This window comes from Hyperolius riggenbachi, chromosome 12, assembly GCF_040937935.1.
Source record: "Hyperolius riggenbachi isolate aHypRig1 chromosome 12, aHypRig1.pri, whole genome shotgun sequence".
NCBI classification, from domain to species: domain Eukaryota; kingdom Metazoa; phylum Chordata; class Amphibia; order Anura; family Hyperoliidae; genus Hyperolius; species Hyperolius riggenbachi.
The window spans coordinates 53,021,986-53,037,740 of record NC_090657.1 but is presented as its reverse complement, the minus strand read 5'-3'; the positions used below and the strand labels follow the sequence as shown (position 1 = coordinate 53,037,740).

The window sequence follows — 15,755 nt, the reverse complement described above, 5'->3', positions numbered from 1 at the left end:
TTACAGTAGCTGTTCAGTAACCGCTTTACTGTAACAATACATGAAATCTACTACACCAAAAACGCTTCACAAAACCGCAAAACGCTAGCTGAAACGCTACAGAAAAAGAAGAAAACGTTTCAAAATCTGCTAGCATTTTGCGGATCTGCTAGCGGTTTTTGGTGTGCACCAGGCCAATAAGACATACTGTACTCCAGTTGTATTATGGTGAATTTTAACAGTTTTATTGCACAAAAATAGGGGACAATCCGTTTTGTGGATTTAGCCCACTTCATCAGGTCAATGCCAATGATGTGCCAGACAGCCGGGGTTTGCAAAGCTTCACCGCACATGATTGTTATTGACCTGAGGAAGCGGGCTAAAACCGCAAACTGCATTGTCACCTATTTTTGTGCCGCAAAAAAATGTTAAAATTCACCATAATACGACTGGTGCGTGTCTTAAAGAGAACCTGAACTGCAAATTAAAAGTCAAAATGAACATAAACACGTCATACTTACCCCCCGTGTAGTCTACTCCTCATTCTCTTTCTCCTCTCCTGCGTCCTGTTTGTCCACTGTGATCAATGGAATTATCTGTCCTCCATTTTGAAAATGGCCATTACCCCATAAAAGCTTTCTGGTCAGCACACTGTTAAACTGTAATATGGCTCACTTGAGCCATAGGGAAACATGGACATTACCTTGCACATTCAGTTGTAACTGACAGCAACTGGTATTTTTCAGTTCTGACAAAATATTGTCAGAACTGGAAGGGATCACTGTAATAAGAAAAAGGTGAGCTTCCGAGAGGAACTGACGGTAAGGTAAGTATGTACGGTAATATTCATTTGCAGCTACAGCATGTGTTTATTTTAAATAATTTTACACAGTTCAGGTTCCCTTTAAGAGAGGTAAGCCAACAGTGTTTCTCCTTCTAACTGTTTTTAATTATGTTAGATATTTTTGAGCGTCTCTACCCTTTAAACATTACGTGTAGTTTTGTACACCTCTGTTGGATGGTTGTAGTTTATTTTGATTGTGGGGGGGGGGGGGGGGGGGAGTGATTTCTAGTCACGCCCCTGCTTGTGAGTAATAATATTCTGTTTCTATTGAATATCTTGGTGTGACACATTACTACACTATTGGCTCTTGGTCTTTTATCTTTGCCTTTTTTGCGTTCCTGGTGTCTCTGGAAAGCCACCTGGTCCCTGTCTCTCAAGATGTGTAAAATATGACCATCTTCATGATTGAACATCCCCTGGATTGCAAAACTCATGCGTTTGTCGACTGATTAAACCCTAATTTGTAACCTCTTCAGGACTGGAATCTTATACCCTCCTAGTGACTAGGCTATTTTTTTCAATTTAGTTCACTGTAGCTTTAAGGGCTCGCTGCAGGGCCATACAACTCAGCACACAAGTGTTCCCCCACACACACCCCCCTTTTCTGCCCACCAGCAGAGATTTCTGTTGGTGGGCTCAGATTGCTGCTGGGTTGTTTGTTTATTTTTTAATAAATATTTATTTCTTTATTTTTTAAATAAATGTGACTATTTATTTTTTTAACCCTCCCTCCCTCCTCAAGCCATAGGCTTCAGCCTATGAGAGCCGATCGCTCTCCTGCCTCCCAGGGGGACAGCCGTGTCACACGGCTGTCTCATGTACAGCGCTGCCTTAGATCGCAGCGCTGTACAGAGTAAATACTCATTCAAGCGGAGATACACACGCATCGGCGGGCGCAATCTCTTGCAAAACCCCGCCCCAGGACTTGACGCCAAATGGCGTTACACGGTCCTGGGGCTGCCACCACGTTCACGCCCATCGGATATGGTGGCTTCCATATTTATTTCCTTTTAAGCAATACCTGTTGCCTGGCTATCATGCTGATCCTCTGGCTCTGATACTTTTAGCAATAGCCCCTGAACAAGCATGCAGCAGGTCAGGTGTTTCTTACATTATTGTCAGATCTGACAAGATTAGCTGCATGCTTGTTTATGGTGTTATTCAGGCACTACTGCAGCAGTAATAGATCAGCAGGGCTGCCAGGCAACTGGTATTGTTTAAAAGGAAATAAATATAGCAGCCTCCATATCCCCCTCATTTTAGTTGCCTTTTAAGATTTATCTAATATTTATTATGAATGGAATTGAACTTCATATAACAAAAATGTTTGAATATGTTTCTGTAATTTTCTGTGCTCTGAAAATACATAAAACCACTGTTGCCTTTGCTTAGAAGTATGAGCCAAGTGTAGAGTGCGTTAGCCCAGGGCAACCAATCGGTTAACTTTCCTTGGACTTCTATTATGCTGGAATGCAGAGAGCTGACATCTGATTGGCTGCTGTGGTGTTTGTGACTGAAACTGTTGTTGTGGCAATAATGGTGGTGTTATCCTAACCTGCTCGATTTGTTTTCTTGAATTTAGGATGCTGGAATATTCCCTAGATCTTCAGAACGTCAGCTTCTCCGCTGTACGAACAGTCCGGGTTTTACGTCCTCTGCGAGCCATTAACCGAGTGCCAAGTACGTTTCCATTACATTCAATTAATAAAGCCATACAAATATGCAACACGATACAGAAGCAAGTCTGCCATATCTGTGTGTACTATGTAGAGTAAAGCGCACAAGACCAGGATTGTAAACTCACCGGAGTGCAACCAGCCAGTAGGAGTCCACTAGTAGATATGTAGAGAGAGAGTGGCAGTGCACATACAGATAATATTGTCTTTATTCAAAAAAATTAAGAAGACATCAATCCATCACAGCATCAGCCAAGAGAGAGAGGTACAAAGTACATACAAGTGCAGAGGTCGACAGCTGTTTCGCACCTGTGTAGCGAGGCTTAGTCAGGATGAAGGTAGGGACAGAGAAAACAAGGCAGGGACAATGACAAAGCAGGGACATGAGGCAGGGCAGGGACAAAGGCAGGGCAAGGACTTGAGGCAAGGACAAAGGCAGGATAGAGACATGAGGCAGGGACAAACACAGGGCAGGGACACAGGCCAGGGACATGAGGCAGGGTATAGACATGATGCAGGGACATGAGGCAGGGACAAAGGCAGGGCAGGGACATGAGGCAGGGACAAAGGTATGGTAGAGACATGAGACAGGGACAAAGGCAGGGTATAGACATGATGCAGGGACAAAGGCAGGGTATAGACATGATGCAGGGACAAAGGCAGGGCAGGAACATGAGGCAGGGACAAAGGCAGGGTATAGACATGATGCAGGGACAAAGGCAGGGCAGGGACATGAGGCAGGGACAAAGGCATGGTAGAGACATGAGAAAGGGACAAAGGCAGGGTATAGACATGATGCAGGGACAAAGGCAGGGTATAGACATGATGCAGGGACAAAGACAGGGCAGGAACAAGAGGCAGGGACAAAGGCAGGGAAGGGACAAAGGCAGGGTATAGACATGATGCAGGGACAAAGGCAGGGCAGGGACATAAGGCAGGGACAAAGGCAGAGTAGAGACATGAGACAGGGACAAAGGCAGGGTAAAGACATGATGCAGGGACAAAGGCAGGGCGGGGACATGAGGCAGGGATAAAGGCAGGGCAAGGGACATGAGGCAGGGGCAATAGCAGGGCAGGGACAAAGGCAGGGTATAGACATGATGCAGGGCAGAGACATAAGGCAGGGCAGGGACAAGAGATGGAGATAAAGGCAGGGCAGGGACTAAGAAAATGATTAAAAGCGTGACATCTCTCCAAAGCTGCCAGTGAAGTTGCAGCTGCTGAAGGAAAGAAGGGTTCTGATTGGCCACTCCGCCAAAGCTGCCTAAAATGTGTGTGTGTGTGTGTGTGTGTGTGTGTATATATATATATATATATATATATATATATATATATATATATATATATATATATATATATATATATATGCTTTGTATTATACAGCCTAGCACTCTTGAACTGGGAAAACACTGGTTGATGTGGCCAGCAGATCCCTCTCAAATCATTATCTGGTCACAGATGAATCTAGTGTATCTGATAGAATCCCTCCACAATCTGTACAACAATTTTTTTAATAGGTTGCAGCATGAAATGAATTGAAAATCTGCTGGTTCTGCCCATCTATGTCCACCCCCTCCGGGGTGTGCAGAGTGTAGGGGCAGCAGAGCTTCCACTCACCTGCCCCCTGCCACTTCCTCCATTGTCTACTCCCCACCACCAGGGCTTCTCCCTGTCTGTTCACTCCCGGTGAGCCGTGTGTCACCTGACTAAACACCAGAGGCCAAACACTAAAGGTACCATGGCACGTACCGTGTTTGGCTATTAGTGTTTGTCACATGACACACAGCTCCCGAGAGTGAAGAGACAGGAAGAAGCCCCGGCTGTGGAGAGAAGACACAAGAGGAAGCGTCGGCAGGTAAGTGAGAGCAGCTCCGCCACTGCGTCAGTCGTCCTGAAATCTACCGCGGATAGGAATGCGCTCACAACCTGCTGCGGATCCAGCAAAATCTTTCGCCCTGAAAAAAATTGACTGAATCGTTCGATTTCAGGCAACAGTCTGTTGAGCCTCTTTTGTGGCATCGATTTTAAGCATATCTGAATTCAATCGGTCGGAAGGCGATGACAAATACGAACCAGTGTATGGCCACCTTTAGGCTTCCATCTTTTTAATATGAACATTCCATCTACTAAATACTTTGCAATAGTTGAAGCGTTAAAATGTCTCTTTGAGCTATTTCACTTTTTAATAGATTCCCCATTAAAGAACATGAGTTTGCAGAGGGCCGCGGTGCCGTCAGACACAGCGCGTTACATTTCCCAGGGCGGCCGGCCGGTCCCCTGGGCGGCTGTAATTAATTCACTGTTGATTTCAGCATGACTGTATTTGTAATGAGGGTTTGCCTGTCAGCGCCAGGCGTTTCAGAATGCCTCATCAAAGGCGCCGTTCTGTTTGTATTTATAAGTCTGTATTTGTTTTTAATGCTGTGGAAAGTCCACATCCAGGCACGGGTCTTTCCCTATCTCTTTGTAGGTTCTGAATGACAGAGCTGGTTTGTATCTCCTTGATTCACAGAGGTCAGATAAATCACTTTACCGGTCAGGAGCCCCCCAAGATGTGGGAGGGTGGGGTGTCTTGACACCCTATGGAGAAAAAGATACAGAAACAATGGGAGCCCAGATAGTGTAGTATGTTGGTGCAGGGCCGTTTCTTGGGCAGTGCAGGCAGGGCGACCGCACTGGGCACAGACTGGCAAATAGAAGAAGCGGGGTGCAGCCAAATGGAAGAGGAAAGAAGATTACCAGCGCGATCACCTTCCTTGGCTCCTCCTGTGCTGCCTGCTGACGTAAAGTCATAATCACCTGATGTCCTGTAGCGGTACTGCAGGCTGTCACTGCGCGGCACCCATGGAGAAGTCGGCTTTCTGGGCTCTCTTCGCCTGTGTGTTCCTGGTCTCTGCTTCCTCCTGGATGAGCGGCTGGTCACTAGTAAGTAGGCAGATCTACTTGTGACCTGTGATTGTGTGACTGTCCCTAAAGAGTAAGGGTTCGTGAGTCCACGGGGTGGGGGGGGGGGGAAGAGGGCGCAATCTATAAAACCTCGCCCTGGCTGCAATTTAGACTAGAAACTGCCCTATGGCAAATAATTTCGAATAATAGCCATCAAAGGCTACTCACAAAGGTAGGTTGCAGTAGGGGCAACAAACTACTCGAAGGAGGTGGAGACAACAAACTGGACTGAGTGTGGTCGCTCTCCTTGGTAGAAAAGACTGACTGGCTCTCACATGGTGTGTGAGCCATGTGAGGCCAGAGAATAACCCCTCCAACTTTGGTGGGGTGGTGGTACAAAAGCACAATGGGGATAAAGAAGAGCCCAGGTGTAGATAAAACCAGTAATAAAAATGAAAAGGATGAGGTGGCTTACCTCAATGAAGACAGTCTCATAAGACAAAAACAAGCTTATTTAGCACAGAGTCAAACGTTTCACAGGTCAAAGCCCGCTTCCTCAGGCCAATAAAAGTGCCAGAATCGGAAAACGGCCAAGAGCATTAGGCGCCTCACGCTCTTGGCTGTTCCGATTCTGGCACTTTTTTTATTACTGGTTTTAACTACACCTGGGTGTCGCTTTATCCCCATCACCCTTCCCGAGGACAACAGCACTGTAGTGGTTTGCTTGGGGGGCGGGGGGTTGCTTTGGGAGGGAGTTAGTGTCAGGAGTGTACTAGCAGATAGACGATACTAGCGGTTATCTTTTTGGGGGGGGGAGGGGGGGGGATGGTAGAGTTATTCGGCACTAGCTAGTAAAAGGCTTTAGTTTGAGCATAGGGGAACAATCGGATACTGGGCCGAAATACCCAGTCAAACTAGCGTCGCAAAGCCGACAGTAGTATATTTTTAACAGAACATTGCCAATATTCTATAATATTAGCAGCACCCAGTTGCCAAGGATGAATTTAAAAACCTACAGACCACAAAAAACAGGAAGTAGGAAACAGGCAGTAGAGCACATTATACCTGTTTTATGTATTTAACTTGCTAAGCACATTTTTCTGCCGTAAACCTGGTCTTGAAGTTGTCCCATGTTGATGATGTCACACACATAAATGTCTTCCTTCTCTCCAGGTATGCGGATCCTGGTCACATTGCTGCTAGACACCCTGCCCATGCTGGGGAACGTCCTCCTGCTCTGCTTCTTCGTTTTCTTCATCTTTGGGATTGTTGGCGTGCAGCTCTGGGCTGGTCTGCTGAGAAACCGCTGCTTCCTCCCCGAAAACTTCAGTCTGTAAGTTGGCAAAATGGCGAGGCTCTTGTGAATGAATAAATAGCGCAGGGAAGCTTGTTCAGGCGCTTGGCGGGAGGGAGGACATTTTTCCTCTCATTTTCCTCACTTCTCCATCATTTCTGTTTCTCTGGGACATTCTGTCCAGCAGCCGAGAATAATAGCAGAACAGTTACACCGTACAGAAGCATTAGCGCTAATGGCAGCCAAACAAAAGCAGGAGAATAACATCCGGTCTGTCTGCTCAGCCGTCTCTACCTCAGAACGTTGTTACAAAAAAATACCACCTCAGTTCTCATTGTAGACAAAACAATAAAAATCCTGCGAGACACGGGTTACCCGTCTAAATGGAACATATCGCTTTGGTAGTAAAAAAATAACACACAGTTTATCCAGTTCAACTCTACATATTGCAAAGATTAGGCTGTGACTTGGGCTATTTACTATTTCACTTGCACTATGCGCATATACTGCACTGTTTATTATTTTCCCTGACGAAGCCTAATCAAATTATAGGCGAAACAAGTTGAATTTATGTAAACTCGGTTGTAAATTTGTATTAATGTGTGGGGTAAATGATGTCAGTTTACTGTATGTGTCTATGATCAGTGAGAAAGCTACCTTCCTGATGTATATTACCTGAGCATACCTGTATAGCTTGATTGCTAATTTTCTACATATTTATTTGAACTAACAATGTCTTTGCTCTGATCAGTTATATTACTGATCTTTGAGATTTCGGGAGGTTGGTGTGTGTGGGCCTACATTTTGTTATTTTGTGGTGATCTCCCCATCATGGAGCATATATATTTGACATCACCTCTTGATTAATTGGACTGTTATCTTCTAAAAACACGCTATAATCTACAGTTTTCTACCTCGCACTGAGGATTGGGTGGTGGTGCCTGTGTCTCTATAGTCCTATTTTAATCTAGAATTAAGGGGCCCATACACTCAGCCGATTTTCTGGCCGATCGATCGATTGCAAATCGGTTGCCCAGTCGACCGATCGACGTCCGATTTTGATCAATTTTGATGGATTTCCATCGAACTGGCAGGGTGGAAAAATCTAGGTCGATCTGTTGAGATTGCTTATCATTTTGCATTGGCCCTAATGGAAATCTGATGGCAAAAAAATGCCATCAGATCGTTTTTCAATAGATTTCATACTGAAATTTATTGGAATTCTATTCTAGTCAAAAATGTTCATTTTACACATCAGATCGATAAGAATTCCATCTGATGATCTATCTGCTGCTAATCTGACGAGTGTATGGGTACCTTTATTCAAAGTTTTATTTTAGGTACCATAGTGCCATTTGAGAATGGTCCTATAACTGAGCTCCAGACCACGAAACACCTTTTTCTAGTGCTCAATAAATCTATTGTAATAAATTGTGTCCCACAGGCGGTAAGTTGACGTACTAGAAGTAGGTGATTTGGGCACGCGGCTCAGCAGGCCTCTAAATGACCCCGATGTCATGTATCGGTAATCGGACGCCCGGGTGGCGAGTTGTGCTCCTGACCCGGGAGTATAACAGACTAGCCGTTATTTCCCACAATGCAGTGAGATTCGCAGACAACAAACGGTTAGGGCACCATGGTCATGACATCACACTGTGGGAGGGGTTTCACCATAATATCAGCCATACAGAGCCCCCTGATGATCTATTTGAGGAAAGGAAAAGATTTCTCATGGGAAAGGGGGTATCCGCTACTGATTGGGATGAAGTTCAATCCTTGGTTAAAGTTCCTCTTTAAAACAGATACGGAGAAATAAATTGTGAATTCATAAGTAAAGTGAGATAATTGGGGAGATTTTTTTAGTCAACTCCATCATAACACAAATGTTTGCGCTGTGTTTTATGTTTGACTCCTTGTTTTTGCTTCCCCAGTCCCAGCTCCCTGGAATTACAACACTACTACCAGACCGAGAACGAAGATGAGAACCCGTTCATCTGCTCCCAACCGCGAGAGAACGGCATGCGCTATTGCCGCAGCGTCCCCACGCGCAGGGAGGAGGGGCTGGAGTGCACACTGGATTACAACTATTACAATAACACCAGCAATACTTCATGCGTCAACTGGAATCAGTATTACACCAACTGCTCAGCGGGCGAACACAATCCCTTCAAAGGTGCTATCAATTTTGATAATATTGGCTATGCCTGGATAGCCATTTTTCAGGTAAGAGTTCCATATGTATAATCATGTGCAGAAGATGGGGCACAAACCCTTGCCTTGAATTCTGTGTAGAAATATCATTTACAAATTAAATATTTTCTACAATGTTCTTTTGACAATTGATCCATCTGATGAGGTTATTGATTCGTAAATCTCTGACTGGTTGGCCATGGTCATGTCCTGAAGTGGGGAGGGACCCTCTGTTTGTGGTTTTTGGGTAGTAAGGCCTCGTTCACATCATACACGCTTCCATGGCATTTGGAATGACGCGGTGACACGCAGAAGGGCATAGACAGGCGTTCTGCCGTTCACATCTACTGCGCTGCGCAGTAGTACGATGTGCTAAGATGCACTTGTGTGCTGCTGCCTGCATTTTGCCCGCAAGTGCTGAGCTGATCCGATCACTGTCAATGGGTGGAATCAGCAGCGCAGCAGGTAGTGGCGCAGATGGCGTGTGATCGTATGTGTTGCGTTCTGATCGTACTGCCACCTGCGCTGAGTAGATGTGAACGAGGCCTAAGGCAGAGGTCACACTTGTAAGAGCACGTTTCCACTAGAAGCAGTGCGTTGTGGCTACATAGCACCGTGGGTGTCCTGAACGCAATGCACGGCAATGGAACAGATTCCACTGCAAGCATGTTGTGCGGAACGATCTGAGAATCTGCAGCATGCGGCAGATTCTCGCACGGCCGCATCCGCACACATCCGCCCGCCGTCCCCTCCATACACTTCCGCATCGGGAAATGCGCAAGTGATGCGATGCGGCAAGGTAGCTGCACTTGCATCACTTTTTAGTGGAAATGGGCCCTTAGACTCGCATCAGTTTTATGCAATGCAAAAAAACGCACATACTGCTTCCAATTGCGGCTCCAGCTTCAACTTTTTTTTTTGGGGGGGGGGGGGGGGCATTTGAGTGATCAAAATCATTGTTTGTATGGCGAGCTTTAGGCTAGGTTCACAGTGGTCAGTTGCATAACGCACAAGTTATAAAGTATTATTTTGAGTGTGAACTGCAATGTAGACTGGGCATAAGGCCTGCATGCTGCAAGTTAGAGTAATGCAATCAGATACAACGCAGTGCTGTGAACAGGCCAATGGATTTGTATGGGCAGTGAGTTGTCATGCAGAATTATTCTACAAAACAATGGAGCCCTGTGAACAAGCCCTGAGATATTTTTTGCCTAACTCAGGTGATTAAATTTAGGTTAACTAGTTCAACAGTGATAGGAACCAAATGTAAACATCACAAACAGAACTCAGAGGCTTTTGAGTTCAGCAGATTGTCCAAATGATGGTGCTGTTTTTTTTTTGTTTTTTTTTTAAGTTACCTACAGATGTACTTGGGTAGTTGGCTGGCATGCTTTAATCCTTACTTTTATAGCGAGCTGCTCCTGTGTTGACAGATCACAGACAAATCATTCCAGCTCCAAGCTCTTGTCTCACAAATCTACAAGCAAGGAGATTGGGAAGTGGCAGGAGGGAGAGAAACAGCTAAGCATTGCTGGAGACTAGAGATTGCATTTTACAGACAGGAAGTTTTGAATCAGGATTATTATCATTAATCAGAACTCCCTGTCTGTAAAATACAAGCTGTAGTAGTTGTCAAGGAGTACCTGTGATAATGTTTACTATGCTAGGGGGTACTTGGTGAGTACAGGGTTTTAAAAGGGGTGCATACCAATAAAATCTTGAGAAACACTGGTCTAGAGGGTAGTAAGTTGGAGGAATTAGAAAGTAAGACACAAGGGTTAGCAGATGAGGCAGTAAACATCCAATGCTACCTATAGCAAGTTATAGGCTTGTCTGAACAGGTGTGTTTTGAGAGAAAATTTGAGGTCCCGTTCACACTGGCGGTGTGGTGCGGCAAATTGCCGCACTGCTACCACAGCCTAACGAAAGTGTACGAAAAAGACTAAACCGAATAAAAGTTCATACTTCCAATGTTGTGGTACGCTGCGTTTTAACGCTAGTGCATACCTACATTCCTACGGTGATTTGCGTCGGCCTGGAAGTCATGTTAATCTATGGCGGTGCAGGGTTCTTTAACCATTTATGCCTGGACGTGATCCTCATGTCCAGGCGGCTGCTGCAATGCTGATGCGTGCTTCGGCGCGCTCCCGCAGGTGATCGCGTGCGCGCCCCTGTGCTGCCCCCCGGTAACCCAGGGATCAATCAATGGGAACATGATTCCCGTTAATTGATCCGAGTCCCCAGCAGAAAAACCGACGGCTTCTCATCAGAGGCCGCAATCTTTGTGAAAAAAAAAAAAGTTTCCGCCCTCTATATGCTTCCGGGAAGCTAGGAGGACTGAAAAAATAAACTCACTGTGGCCAAATGGTAAACTACATCTGCATACATTTTTTTAGTACAAGAAACACACATTTTTACATTTAAAATTAACTGTTTATTTCCCACACCAAAAATTACCCAAATAAAATTAATGAAAAAAAAAAATACAATAAAAAAAAAATCAATAGTTATCTAAGGGTCTGAACTTTTTAAATATGCATATGAAGAGTGTATATTACGACCATTTTTTTAAATTGTAAGCTTGTAAATAGTGATGGGTGCAAAACTGAAAAAAAAAATGCACCTTTATTGCCAAATAAAATATTGGCGCCTTACACTGTGATAGGGACAAAATTTAAATGGTGTAATAACCGAGAGAAATGGGCAAATAAAATACATAGGTTTTAATCATGGTATTATTTTAAAGCTATAATGGCCGAAAACTGAGAAATAATTATTTTTTTTCCATTTTTTGTTTCTTACTTTTCCTGTTAAAATGCATTTAGAAAAAAATAATTCTTAGCAAAATGTACCACCCAAAGAAAGCCTAATCAGTGGCGGAACAACAAGATATAGATCAATTAATTGTGATAATTAGTGATAACGTTATTAGCGAATAAATGGGAGGTGAAAATTACTCTGTTGCATAAGGTGAAAAATCCCAGCGGTCTGAAATGGTTAAACACGTTGGCGTTGCGACGTTACGGCGTGCATGTGTGGAAACTTATTTTTACAATACGCTTCCGTGCACTTCCGCATACCCAAAACAGGAAGTGACCGCACTTCCTGTGTGGACAAATGCCAGACAGGGAACACCATGTAGTAACGCAGTGTTCCTTGAAGGCCTTTATTTGCCGATGTGGTGAGGTGGTAACGCCAATTTGTAGTGTGAAACTAGCCTCCAGGTTATTGTTTAACTTAATTTCCTGTCGACGGGACTTCGATCTTTCATGTGAAAGCTACAAAGTTCCGTGGAGGTCCTGGGGACAGGAAGTATCTCACCAGTGAAGATGAAGGTCAAAGTAGGACCTGCCAAAAGTTCCTGCACCTCATCCAAGCGATTCAAAACTAAACTTAAATCTATTTTTCCAGGTATTGGGCTCTCAGCACTCTGACAAGGGGCAGGTGCCTGGGCGCAGGCCCAGCTGGCGAGATGAAAGGGAGCACGTGTGCGCGGCACACACATCTCTGCGTCTAACGTGTTGGACTCACGTGTCGCTTCTCCTCTTCCCAGCTGTTTCTGTCTGCCCTACTTAAATGACAAATGGACACTTTCGCTATAGCTGTGTGTGTGATATCAATGCCGCTTCTCATTAATATATAAAGACAGACAGGATAAAAAAGTACCGTATCCCGTCCTGTGACTCCTATAAGGAAATGCTTAGAGCACAGAAACAGTCCTTTAAAAATCTGCCGCAACAGATCCCGGGCAGACCTGCGGAGGATGCTTCTCGAGTTCGTATTGAGGGAAAGGTTGTCATTTTTTAATTAACTATGAGACCCCAGATGAGGCACAGTTTTTGTATAATTGAGAATGGATGAGGCGCCTCATTTAAAATTATGTTAATTTGGTTTAAAATGATCCTAGGGTAGGAGGTATAGCGCCTATAAATAAAATATGATACATTCTTTTAACACCTTAAAAAGACAACACGTTTCGTGGGTCCCTGCCCTCTTCCTCAGGTAGGAGCGCCTGCAGAAAAGGATGAAGAAAGCGGTAAGCCTCTCCTACAGGCTCTTGTAGTTGCAGAGTTTGTTGGGTGTTTGCGGCATCGATTTCTAGCAGATTCAATCAAATGATTGAATCGACCGGATATAATTTAAAAAAATCAACCAGTGTATGGCCACCTTATTGTACTGCACTGCTTCTTGTGTTAGCACCTTTTAGATGATGATAATGCTGCAGCTTATTGTTGTTGTTCTCTTGTGGTTAATGGAACTTAATCTGTGTGTCTTGCAGGTGATCACTCTGGAAGGCTGGGTGGATATCATGTACTTTGTGATGGACGCTCACTCCTTTTATAACTTCATCTACTTCATTCTGCTAATCATCGTAAGTTTCCCTTATTATACCTCCAGTGTCCCATTTTTAAAGCGGAACAGACCCGATTTCAATAAGGAAAATGCATCAAGCCACCTCGGGTACATCTAATAAGAGCGCTTGTCAATTTGGGTGCTAACTGCTGATGATAGCTGAACCATTAACCCCCTTATACTTATACTCACCTCCCCCTACACCGAACACTAGCCTGTATAGCTAAGCTCCCCACTGCAGCTGATCCAGTGTTCAGCGCCTGTTAATCATGTGATATCCAAGATCCTCAGCTCGGCTATTGAATAGATGTACCTGGGATGTGTATTATACAGCTGCCCGCTGTGCCAGTATCCAAGCCTTGAACAATGTGGAAATGAAGAGAGACACCTTAAAGGATAAAAGTAGCTAAAACTTTAAAATAAAACAAAAAACGGGGGAGGCAGTGGTGGACTTACCTCCTCCAAGCAGACACAAAAATATGTTGATATTATATCAACAAGCAAATGTATTTATATATACACTCTAAAGGGTCAAAGCAATGCGTTTTTCAGGCGTGGCCCCGCTTCATCAGACAATAGGGGATGGAGCATAAAGCAACAAGTGTCTATGACTCAGCCTAGCGCCTCTGTGACACAGAGGAGCTAGGCTGAGTCATAGACTCTTGAGTCATTCTGCAGTCTGATTGCTCCCTCGCAACTCTGTGTGACCCATGAGTCCAGGTAGCAGAGGCTGCAGACTGAATCTGTGTCCGGCGGCTTATGGAGCTGCTAACTGTCCCAATGCCAGACCGCCATTTGCCCTTCTGTGCCCTAGGACACGGCCTGTGTGGCCTTGGTGCAAATCTGACCCTGACAGGGCTGAGATCAGGTGAAGGTAAGCTAAGTTCAGGTCTTCTTTAAATTTCGTCCAAATGCAGACGTCTCGCTGTGTCAGTCCGCCGCAGCACTCAGTGGCAGAGCTTCCTTTTATCTGCTCAGACGCTCCTCGATTCAGATCAGATAAAAGCGGCACTAATGAGTTTGGTACGGGGGCGGCCGTCACGGCAGCCGACGTTTAGCTTATTGGATAGCAGGACACCGTTTTCAGTTTGAAGAGGGCTATTTCCACTTTCAATTAAAAAATAATACATATTGCATTGATATTCTGGCTATTTTGGAATGAAAGGCTGGGTAGAAAGATCGTTCTGAACAGTCCAGATCTTTGAGGTACATGGAATCTTGCTTCTGTGCAGCCATGGCAACAGTCCGCTGTTTGAAGATGTATTGTCAATATATATCTTGTAGAAACTTAAAAATTGGGCAGACTTCTACATAATCTTACCCCACGGTGGGGGGGGGGGGGGGGGGTAGTAACAGCGGGTGATGGTGCTTGGAGGGCCCCGCCCACTCCTGTATGTAATGCAGAGCAGCAGCTGAGTCTTGTATGATTTGACAGGTCTTCCATCCTCTTCAGGCAATCAGCATGTGGCTCCAGTCACTGCATGTCATGTGACAGGGTCGGAAGCTGCATGGTAATTACCTGCAGGGTGCTGCTGTTCAGTGATGAGCGAAAATGCCAATATTCTTTTCGCCTTATTTTCGAGAAAATAAGTACAATTTTCACTTTAGCAAGTGAAAATTTGCCCGAATATTTTAGCGCTTTTTTTTCGTCTAATAGCTGCCGACTTTTGCGGTTTTGCGGCACAGCCCCCTTACTAGCTAGAATCACTATATTTGCTGGATGTGTTAGGGAGAACAGTGAGTACAAGAGGGCGGTGTAACGGCAACACTGCTGCTGTTACACCGCCAGGAGCAGCTGATGTAGAACGCTCTGCTCAGTAGCGTAGAAAAGCCTGGGGCCACAGTGGGAGTTTTACATGGGTCCCCAAGCACTGTATTCATATGAAACTCCAAAACCTACCAAGGACAGCTGCAGTGTCCGAGAGGTGTATGTAGAGTAAAGAAACAGTTTAAGGATTACCACTATTCAATGAACCTATAGAGGTGTTCATTACCAGCACAGCACCAATGAAATGCTAATAAAATGAATTAAGCAGGGCCCCTCTGGTCCAGTGGCCCCGGTACTGTCACAACCTCTGCATCCCCTATTGCTATGCCACTGGCTCTGCTGCTGCTCTGCTTTAGGTTTAGGAGGAGGTCCATGATGGAAGCCAGCTAAATGGGCGGGGAGCAGCCGGCAGATCTCTGTGGGGGGGTGGGGCCTGGCTAGGTATAGTTATGCCAGCGCCACACATAGCAAGACCATCATAAATCAATGCAATTAATCCAAATTGATTTGACCCCTGTTGAGCAAAAAGGAAAGGACAATAATAAAGCTCAACAGCCAGTTAGGAGCCCTTATATGCTTACAAAGTATCTGTATGGCACATGTCTGTTTTGAGTCCAAACAAGCTCTTCGTCAAGCAGAGGCATAATATTCACAGAAGTACTCAGCACATGAGTATAATCCCTGGTACACAGATGGGAATGCATGATATGATTTATATCTGACTGCCAGCCAATAGATTCTCTGTAGTGCAGAATGCAAATTGCT

At 44.9% G+C, this 15,755-nt stretch overlaps 1 protein-coding gene across 7 annotated transcripts in view; it reads left to right on the top strand.

The window, feature by feature from the left end:
• The window catches only part of CACNA1G (calcium voltage-gated channel subunit alpha1 G), a 654,443-nt gene that overhangs the window by 485,231 nt on the left and 153,457 nt on the right, over positions 1 to 15,755 (top strand). For all 7 annotated transcript variants that reach the window (XM_068263037.1, XM_068263036.1, XM_068263035.1 and 4 more), the window contains 4 exons: positions 2,406 to 2,503; positions 6,559 to 6,718; positions 8,611 to 8,902; positions 13,149 to 13,241. In XM_068263037.1, coding sequence (XP_068119138.1) covers positions 2,406 to 2,503; positions 6,559 to 6,718; positions 8,611 to 8,902; positions 13,149 to 13,241 — 643 coding nt within the window. The remainder of the gene's footprint in view (positions 1 to 2,405; positions 2,504 to 6,558; positions 6,719 to 8,610; positions 8,903 to 13,148; positions 13,242 to 15,755) is intronic.